Raw genomic sequence first — 9,724 nt, 5'->3', positions numbered from 1 at the left:
AAGCAGGCAGCAAGCAGGCAGCAAGCAGGCAGCAAGCAGGCAGCAAGCAGGCAGCAAGCAGGCAGCAAGCAGGCAGCAAGCAGGCACCAAGCAGGCACCAAGCAGGCAGCAAGCAGGCACCAAGCAGGCACCAAGCAGGCAGCAAGCAGGCACCAAGCAGGCACCAAGCAGGCACCAAGCAGGCACCAAGCAGGCACCAAGCAGGCACCAAGCAGGCACCAAGCAGGCACGTGCTGGAGCACAGCTCTGGAGCTGCCCGACCTGGCTGCAGGCAGCACAGTGCTGCAGCCAACAGCTGCCACAGAGCACTCATCACCACCTCTAAAGGCGTGCAGAAAAGCAATTGAGAAGAACGAAGCGTTTGAAGGGTGAATTTATTGTTTACTATCCCTTATTCCCCTTCCATTCATCTGTAGAGTCTTTAAGAGGAACAAAACAAAGTCTTTTACGTGACAGTTCTTTATTAAACTTATTAGGCTGTTATCAGTATTAAAACTGACAACTGTCTCTTGATAGGAAAAGAGAAGAATGTAGTTGAAATGAGCTACAGTGACTGCTGCTGTCTGATCATCCCTCCCCGAAGACAAACCATAAAAAGGATGGAATGGGATAACAAAAGCTGCGTAGAAACACCTGATTTCTGCCTTAGATTCATTCCTCCCAGAGCCCCAGGCTCCAGCAGATTACAACACTGCTTTCTCAGCACCTTTCCTTGCCCAGCTGGCTGCAGGCTGCTCCAGCTGCAATCCTGCATTTCTGGAAGCCCTGCGCGTCACAGCATCTGCTGGGAAAACCACTGGGTGCACAGAGAAGTGACAGGGCTGAAAGGACACGTTGTAAATGTGTTAAGTTGGGAGACCTTACTATTTCCTCAACAATGAATGTAAGTATTTATCCTACACACAGACCCACGTAGATGCGGTGACTTCAGTGCCCGTAAGGAAACACGTGCTGCTTGGATGAGTTCAGTCCTGCTCAGGACTGCACCCGGTATCTGCTGTAAGATGAATTAAATGGGACCAACAGCCCTTGTCAGACTGAAACATCATTCCAGCTGAGCACATTCCACAGGAATGAGTTTAGCTCTGAACAGGACACACACAAGCTATCCCCTAAAGCACGGTGTACTGACCAGAAAGAATGAAACTTTTTTTTTGGGGGGGGGAGGCTGAAATCCTGGCAGATGGAAAGCAAGCAGAGAATTTGCTTTAACTGAAAACCTCATGTAAGCATTAACAAACAGAGAAGGAAACGGAAGCCCAAGGAAACTGGGCCCACTGCTTCATACCAGCATGCTGTCTGAGCATCTAATCAGATGCATTGCTCGTTGTGGGCACTGCAGAAGGCTCAGCTGGCCACAACTGGCCAGCTCCAACAGAACACTGACTTCCCTCATCAGCAAAGCGCACTCTGGAACAAACAGGTGTAGGACCTGAAGACGGAGGCACGGCTGCATCTGGGTTAATTTCCTCCTGTCACCTCTTCGCACGCCAGCACTCACTGAACAGCACCCTATAAGCACAGCAGCCCACCCGCAGACCTACAACACATGCATTTATCACACCAGCATTTATACTTGCAGAATTCAGATCTGGGAGAACCTGCTGGCGCCGCTACCTGAACTGCACGTGGTTTGGAATGTGAGGTGCTGAGCAGCTCGAAGCAGTACTTATCAATCAATAGCGTGAAGCAATGGGTTGACTTAAATAGCGCATTTATTCTAATACAAAGAAAAACATATTGATTTTCCCATCTTCTGAAGCCAAAAGGGAGGGAAAAGAAGTGCACAGACTTTTACATTTGTAACCTGGCATTGCGTATGAGTGCCAGTAAAAGCACTGCTAACTGCTCACTTCTGTGCCCACGTGTAATAAATAACAATACCTGGCTCCTCACCAACCAGGACAGCCTCTGCAAATCACCCAGAGGGAGGAGTTTCTTTCTAATGGTCTCAGGACCAGGCAGGACAACACTATAGAGCAGGTTGGAATGACAAGCCTTTCCAACTGGCATATCGTAACGCAACCTTATTCATATAACTGAAGTGAAAATTAACTGCTCTTAACCGGGGCTAAGGTTTGTACTTGATTTGGGTAGATTAAACAGGGAGCAACAAAAAGCACAGGTACAACAAACAAAACCAAAACTTCACGGAGGCTGTAACCAAAGTCAAGCATCCCCAAAGACTTCACGTAGCACTCCTCTCCAAGGTGCCTGAATGAAGAGTGCTGCCGTGCCAGGGCCATTCCAGGGATGTTCAGGTTCCTGCAGGACTGCTCTTGTGTTACAAATGGGGAACTCTAGCACATGCCCATTAAATACAAAAGAATCCAACCTGAGAGGCCCCAAAGCTATCTGCTTGCATCCACACATGCTTTGGATGGAAAGCCTGTGACCAGTGCTTCCCAGCTCTTTGGAGAGGGTTTGTGTGTGGAGATTCCTAGTCCTCAGGAGAGGCTGTAACCACTTTGGCAGCCCTCGCAGATCCCTCTCCCGCAGGCCCTGGCCCCACTCACTTGGCAGACACACAGTCCCAGCCTCAGATCTTCACATCTTCCAGTCTCCAGGTCTCATTCATTCTGACTTTCATAATTCTGGGTCCTCGCTTCCTCCAGCCATTACCATCCTGCCACCACCACGTTCACCTGCAGGCTGCCTCAGCTCCCATCCCGTGCCAGCACTCCCATTCCTTGGAATCCGGGTTAAATGGAGTACCCGGAGGGATACAAGGGCCCATCAGAGGCCTACAGCTTTCCCCTCAGTGGTGCAACCAAGGCTCCTTCCACAGGCCCCCAACCCCGCCAGGATGCACAGCAGGATGCCACAAGGCAAGCAACGTGTGCCTCGTGTAACCCACAGCTGTGCCCGCAGCCGCGTCTCCCCATGGGAAGCTCAGTGCTGAAACCCGAGCTACTCAGTGCAAAGCAGAGCCCTAGTTCCAAAAACATTAACCACGGAGGAGTGCCAAGCCACAGTGCCTTCAGGAAGGCTTCCAGGGAGCTCCCCCAGGAGAGGAGTGCCAGACAACACAGCTAACGTGGGCATGGCTGACTTGGGTCCAAACGAGCCACAGCTCCAGCTGCGTGGCACTGCACAATGCAGGACACAGGAACCTCAATCCTTTCTCTGCACAAATACCGAGGCACTGCCTTCTTCTAATAGACATGAAACAAGCTACCACTTCTTGGTGGGAACATAAAATGCCATTATTTGCTTTGGATACCCAAAATTCTAAGTACCTAATTTCACACTCTGTAATATACTGGAGAATAATAGCAGAATCCTTTTCTTACAGAAAACAACACCTCCTAGTAGCTGGTACCAGTACTCACAGCTGCGAAATTATGTGCATTACCATTCACCAAATGTCAATGCTTCACATTCCTTTATCTTTGTAACGCTGCTGATAAATTGAGAAAACAATTATATCATTACCGATAACTGCAGAAGGCAAACCTGCCTGGGAGACGGGCTTTCAGAACGAACACAGCCACGCAGCCTGCAAAAAGCTTATTAACTTCTCAGTTTAAGCCACTTACCTCAGCAATTTGCTCACCCTATTTTTATTACTCTTCATATTAACTGTAAAAATTATACTCTAAATACTTCGACTATTACCGTAACGCTTCCTAGGAACTTTAAGTACGTTTGGAAGCAGCTTCTCATCCAGGTTGCAGTGCATTGGTATTGTAACTTCCCACTCTTGCAGCAGTGTTATAAACGTATAGGTCTGTTTTCACGAGCTCTGGAGCACACCGACTGCATGGGATGTTACTTGATGAGCATCAGCCTGATGCATTGATTGCATCAACACAAGTTGGTCGGGGGTCCTCGTGCTCCTGAGGAGCAGGGCAGCAAATGCTGAGCACACTGCTGGAGGAGAAGCAGGAGCCTGTGCCATGCTGGGCTGCATACAGCCATCAACCCAGAAGGTGGTGGGAAAACCATCAAGAGATGGAAAGAGGGGAAGGCAGAGCCTAAGACAAGGAGCCAAAGCGCAGCAGCGCTGCACACCAAGTCCTGTCTGAAAGGCAGGCAGCAGCAGACAGGCTTCAGAGCAGGGAAAATCATCATTCAGTATAGCTCTACCAGAAACCCTGCTCAGCAAGACATTGAGAATGAACAAAACGGATCAGCAGCAGTTAGATCCATCTGAAGATCTCCTGTCAGAACAGCCCTGACTGTGCACGCCTCGTTCTCTGGAAAGAAAACTCTTTACAGACAACGTAGCTCCCTCGGGATCACAGATGTGCGACCCACTGCTCAGCCTGGCCAGCCCTTCTAACCCACCACCACATGGACTCGCTCTTTATGTTTGAAATATTACATACGTGCTTTAAACTCTCCTCTTTCACTGCATCACACATGAGGCCACTGTTCAGGACAGAGCTCTCCCCGTGCTCAGCAGAGCAGTATGCACAAGCCAACGTGTAAATCCAAGCCAGCTCAGCAGTTACCAGGCTACCAGCCCACCCGCCACGCGTGCAGCTATGCAGAACTCCTCCTTCACCATTGCATTTGCCATTCAAAACACACTTTGAACAACGCAAACCAGCTCAAATATTCCCTGTGCAACAACATCACCGATTTTCAAGCTGTGGCACTCTTATTTATGACCACTGCCATTCCCAGCAGAGCTCCACAGCACTACAGTTGAGCATGGCTCGATTCTGGCAAGAACGGAGCACAGCTTTCCATAGAGGACTGCAAGAAACATCCCAGCACAGAGCTGATCTGCGCTGCTCAACATGCTTCAATTCTCAGCAATATTCATTGCTAATTAAGCAACCTGGCAAATCAACCCGAACAGCCACCTCTTCCAGCACCCCCCTCTGTCTTACTGCAAAAACACAAGGGAGCTGCCTGCATGCTACGCAGCTTCCAAACACAGAGTGCTGCTCATGGCAGTGCCCAGCGCAGCCCACATTACCTGACATCTAAGGAATACAGAAACAGAGACAGCAAGCCATTAAGAACACCCCAACTCTGAATTTCAGAGTCTAAGTTAGTGCTTTAAGTACCAACAGCATTTTACTTCCTGACCTTTTCTGGGAGACAGCTTCTATTTCAGATCAACACCGTAACACAGAAACAGAGGGATCCAGCTTCAGAGCAAAATACTTTCTGTTCTCGGAATTCCAAGTATAAATCTCAGCTTTTCTATTCACAGCTGTGTTCCGCAGATTAACGCCATTTATTTAATAAATACCACTGTGCATAACTGAGTTTTAATGAGATGACCGATCAATCACTCTTCTCTACTGCTAGCCGTCTACAGAAACCGTGTTTCATTCCAAAAATTTGCAGCAAATGGGAGAATCCTGCATGAACTGCATCAGTCTTTTTTTTTTGGTTGGTTGAAAACAAACCAAGTACCTTGGGGTATGACTTGCCCCGTCATTCTGGAAGCAGACAACCAGTTACAGAATTATCTGTTGCAATCTTCCTCAATTAATATGCTCTCGTCGTTCTTTGGAAGTAATTCAGAGGATGAAAAGCTCTCTGCCATCAAGGTTCCAGATCAATTGAGAGAGTTTCAGATGAACGGAATGAAACCCTTACTTTAGAAAATGGCTTATTCCTCTCCTGAGCTGCGTGAATAGCGGTAAATACTCAATTATTTACTAACCTGGCATCAGCGGAGGTGCCAGCACCACTGTGGGAAGAGGCCTGGAGGCAGGAGCTGGCCTGGCGATGGCCATAGCTACTTGATTTGTCATTAGCAGAGGCTTCTCATTTCCCTGGAAGAGACGTGACTCCTCAGGATGTACCCACGCCGAATCCAGAGCAAATGCATTATTTAGGTATATCTGCCCGACACAAGTAAGAGAACATTAAGGTTTGAGAGACTTTATTCTCACTTCCATTTCTAAGGGGTTTTTTTTTTTTTTTTTTTTTTTTTTTTGTCTTTAGCTCATTATTACTGCTTGCTAAGACCTCAACCCAGGGACAAGCACAGACTGACTGCTGCTCTTCAGCGTTGAGGGCAGCACTCGGTGCTCACTTCAAACCCAACCGGCTGAACACAAGTCAGCTTATGCAGCATCACCAAAAGGAAACAAGAGCTGGAGCCAGCCGTGCCTCTGACACAGCTCCCGCAGCACCAGCCCGTCAGCAGCTCACAGACCCCAGCCTCCTCCTGTGCTCTTTTATCCTCTGCACAACTTCACGGCACCAAAGCTGTAACGCTGCTGGAGCAGCCTTCCCCACATACCATCCCCACAATGTTTCTTCCCCACGCGGTTTCGCTGGACAAACTACTGCCCTCTTGCATGCGAGCACAGTTTATAAATCCAGAAATGTTTCTCAGCTCCCATAGCTTACGAACATCAGCGTTAAGCACGACCAGACTTACTTTGCAGCTCGGCAGCCTTTTATCTATCCAGCCCTTCCCGGCGTGAGGCGGAACCGCAGACGTGTACACAGGAGGAAAAACAGGCACAAATTCCACGCCGGAAGATGGGGAAAATCCAACGACTGGAGAATGAGCTCCAAATATCCACTGCGGGGGCAAAAAGGCAGCAAGTTAACAGAAGGGTTTCGCCCCGAGCCAGTCCACGCTTCCATCATCTCCCAGCCACCTCCGTGGTGACCGCACGGAATTTGAAGCCTCCTCAGTCCAACTTACATCCGCGCTCCCTCGGGGAGGGACGCGGCGCTGCCCCGGCCCCGCTCCGCGGTCAGAACCGCTGGAAGCGGCTTCAGCTGCCACCCCCAGGGGCGGAGGAGAGCCAAAGGGAAAAGCAGGCGCCGTATTTCCCCCTCAACTCGCGCTCCTTCGTTCGGCGGAGGTGCACGCACACGGATCTCGGCCCCCGCCTGCCGCTGCCGAGACCCCGCGCTGCGCGGAGGGACGCGGCCACACCGCCCGCTTTGCTTCGCACTTTTACTGTATGTAACGTTACGAAGCGGGAGGCACGAGTACCGGCACTGCTGCCGCTCCGCCTGCTGTAGCAGGGCAACTATTGCAGCCAAAGCGCGATCTGAAGCGCAGTCCCGGTTATTCCCAGCGCGGCAGCGAGAAATAACCGAAACCCCGTCGGGCAGCGCTGGGCTCGGCGGGGAACTCGGGAGCGGAACGAGCCCCTCGGCACCGGGGAACGGCGCGCGTTCTCCTCGCTCATCTCTTCTTACGGAACGCACCGCACGCGAACGGGTGCAGAAACCCACGGACCCCAAAAGGCGAAAAAATAAAAAAAAAAATAAAAAAAAATAAATAAAAACATTGCGGGCCTCCCACCCGATGGAAAATCCCCGTGCCCGGGGCTCGAAGAACCTCTAGCGGCCGCTGCCCGGCACGGCACGGCACGGCACCCGCACGGGCTCTGTCGGAGGCACCGCGCAGCCCCGCGCCGAGCCGAGCCGTTACCTGCCCGTGGAGCGGCGGGGGGTGCTCGGCGAGCAGCGGCAGCAGCGGCTCGCAGGGAACGGGCCAGCCCACGGCCGGCGCCGACAGCAGCAGCGGCGGGGGCACCGCGCCGACCCTCAGCAGCCCCGGCACGGCCCACGCCCAGGGGGGCTCGGCGGCCCACAGCAGGGGCGGCGGCCGCTTGGCTGCGGGAGCCGGCAGCATCCTACATGGCACGGGGCCGCGCCGTGCCCGCCGCCCAGTGAAACTCCGCTCCGCGCCGGCAGCCGACGGCGGCTCAGGCACCGCCCCGCCGCGAGGAACCGCCCGCGCTGGGAGGAGCGGGGCGGGGCCGCGACCGGGAGCTTCGGGGCGGCTCGGAGCCGCGGTGTGGCGGATCGGGGGAGGCGGTGAGCGGTGCCGCCCCCCGGCCTGAGGCGAGGTTTCCGCTGCACGAGTGGGCAGAAGGGCTTTTTGACACGACAACCGTGCGAAACGCGGCCCAGGTTTTGGCTTGAAAGGCGATGTGACGCGAAGATGCGCTCGGTGCGGGTCTCCATCGCCACGCGGCCACCCCTGGCCCGGCAGCGGCCGCCCCTCTCGCCTCCCGCTGTGGGCTGCAGAGGAATAACGCTCCCCTACCATCGTTAGCAGCAAACCCCTCACCTGCAGCCGAGCAACCCGTTACCGCGGCAAAAGGCATTAGGAAGGCCAGGTGTGCTGCAGGCTGACCCCTGTGGCACTGCCCCAAGGGTCGGGGTGACCCCTACCACACCACGCCACACCAGCTGTGCTCTCTGCTTCTGCCCCTTTGTAGAAGAACACCGTCTATTTAGACTACAGTAAAGGCCGTAGCAGTTTCTCCCTCAGGACCCACCTGGAGAAGCTGCAGCCTGTACCTGGGGAGGCCGTGCTTGTTGCTGGGTGCAGAGCTGGCTGGAGGGCCAGGCCCATGGAGCAGGACTGAGCCCGGCTCCATCCAGCCTGCCACAGTGCACCATGGGACAGGGACAACGCCAGCGTTATGGGGGTGTCCATAGGCAAACTGGAGGCTGCTTAAAACTGCAGGGAAGAAAGTTAAAGGCCTTAAAAACTGATTTTTCATAGGGTCGTAGAATGGCTTGGGTTGGAAGGAGCCTTAGAGATCAGTCAGATCAACCCCTCTGCCTCTCATTTTGTTTGGTGCACCAAGGGGTTTGGGTCTGTCATGGCTGTGAATGACCTCAGTAATGTTAATTCCTAAGTTTTGAAGCCAAATTATTGGGATTTGTGGTTAAACACAAAATTTGGGAAAACGTGTCGCTTACATTCCTCCTCAGAGAGATCTGGGAAGTACAGATTTGAGTAATCTACAAAGTGACAGAAATCAGATAAAGAGAAGAACGCTTCCAAATATTGTAGTGCTTGGTTGTTGTTTTTTTTTTTAAACACAAAAATCTTGCCGTGGTAATGGTAACTGAACAGAAAAACAGCAATACAATGACAGAAAAAAAATGGTTGTTTCCTATGAAATGCAGTAATCTCAGAGTAGAATTTGTCTTAAATAGAGCAGTTCATCCACAAAATACCAAACATAACAGCCAATTTTCTGTTATTTGTCATAGCTGCTGAAGATTTGAAATTTTGGAGGAGAATTTGCAGGCTCCGAGCTGCTGTCTGTGCCCATCCCCTCTGCGTTCCGAGCAGCTCGCTCCCTGTGTCGGTGCAGCCCTGTCTGACAAAGGCAGCTCCAGCACCTGGGGCATCGCTTGAAGCTAAAACCCAGAGTTAGTAGTTCGAGCATCAAAAACGCTGATTAATAGCTGAGAATAATGAGGGGAAATACAAACAGGGAGATTGGTATTTTTGCGCTCCTGCAAACTGGGATGAAGACACGCTTGGCACGTAGCACTGATGCAGGATATGGGTCGGTCCGGCTTGAGGGAGCATACATTCATGCATATGCTGCTGCTCCTCCTGTCTGTCCTCTTCCCTCACAGACATGTCCCTTCCAGCCTGGACTGCCCGCTGGCTCTGAGCAAGACACAGAGAGGTGGTGGCAGTGGCTGGATCTGTCCCAGCAGGAGCACCCCCTGCACGGGCAGAGCCAGCTGGGCACGGCTGGTGCTCGTGTTCTCTCAAACGCACACACAGGTGCCCTTTTTCACGTGGAGAATTGAGCAAATTTAGTTACTGGTAAATGCCCAACTTTTTTCTTTTTTCTTTTCCTGTGGTGGTGGGAGGGAGATGCTATCATTCCATAGCCGTGCGCAGACTTACTATCACTATTCACTATCGTGAGTTGGGGAAGGTTGTACAGGTACCGTGACTTCACAAAGCCCAGGCTCGCTCAGATCAGTTAAACCCCGAGGAGAGCTCCCGATAAGAGACGTGCTA

General features: G+C 52.1%; 1 protein-coding gene across 1 annotated transcript in view; it reads right to left on the bottom strand.

Moving 5' to 3' along the window:
* Positions 1-7,660, bottom strand: part of TCERG1L (transcription elongation regulator 1 like) — a 65,100-nt gene extending 57,440 nt beyond the window's left edge. Inside the window, exons 1-3 of the mRNA XM_021400330.1 lie at positions 7,370-7,660; positions 6,356-6,502; positions 5,630-5,810 (exon numbers count right to left, since the gene is read on the bottom strand). Coding sequence (XP_021256005.1) covers positions 5,630-5,810; positions 6,356-6,502; positions 7,370-7,573 — 532 coding nt within the window. The 5' untranslated portion in view covers positions 7,574-7,660. The remainder of the gene's footprint in view (positions 1-5,629; positions 5,811-6,355; positions 6,503-7,369) is intronic.

Source organism: Numida meleagris, chromosome 5 (assembly GCF_002078875.1).
Source record: "Numida meleagris isolate 19003 breed g44 Domestic line chromosome 5, NumMel1.0, whole genome shotgun sequence".
NCBI classification, from domain to species: Eukaryota; Metazoa; Chordata; class Aves; order Galliformes; family Numididae; genus Numida; species Numida meleagris.
Note: the sequence above shows the minus strand (reverse complement) of the source record. Positions and strands in the feature narration are given on the sequence as shown.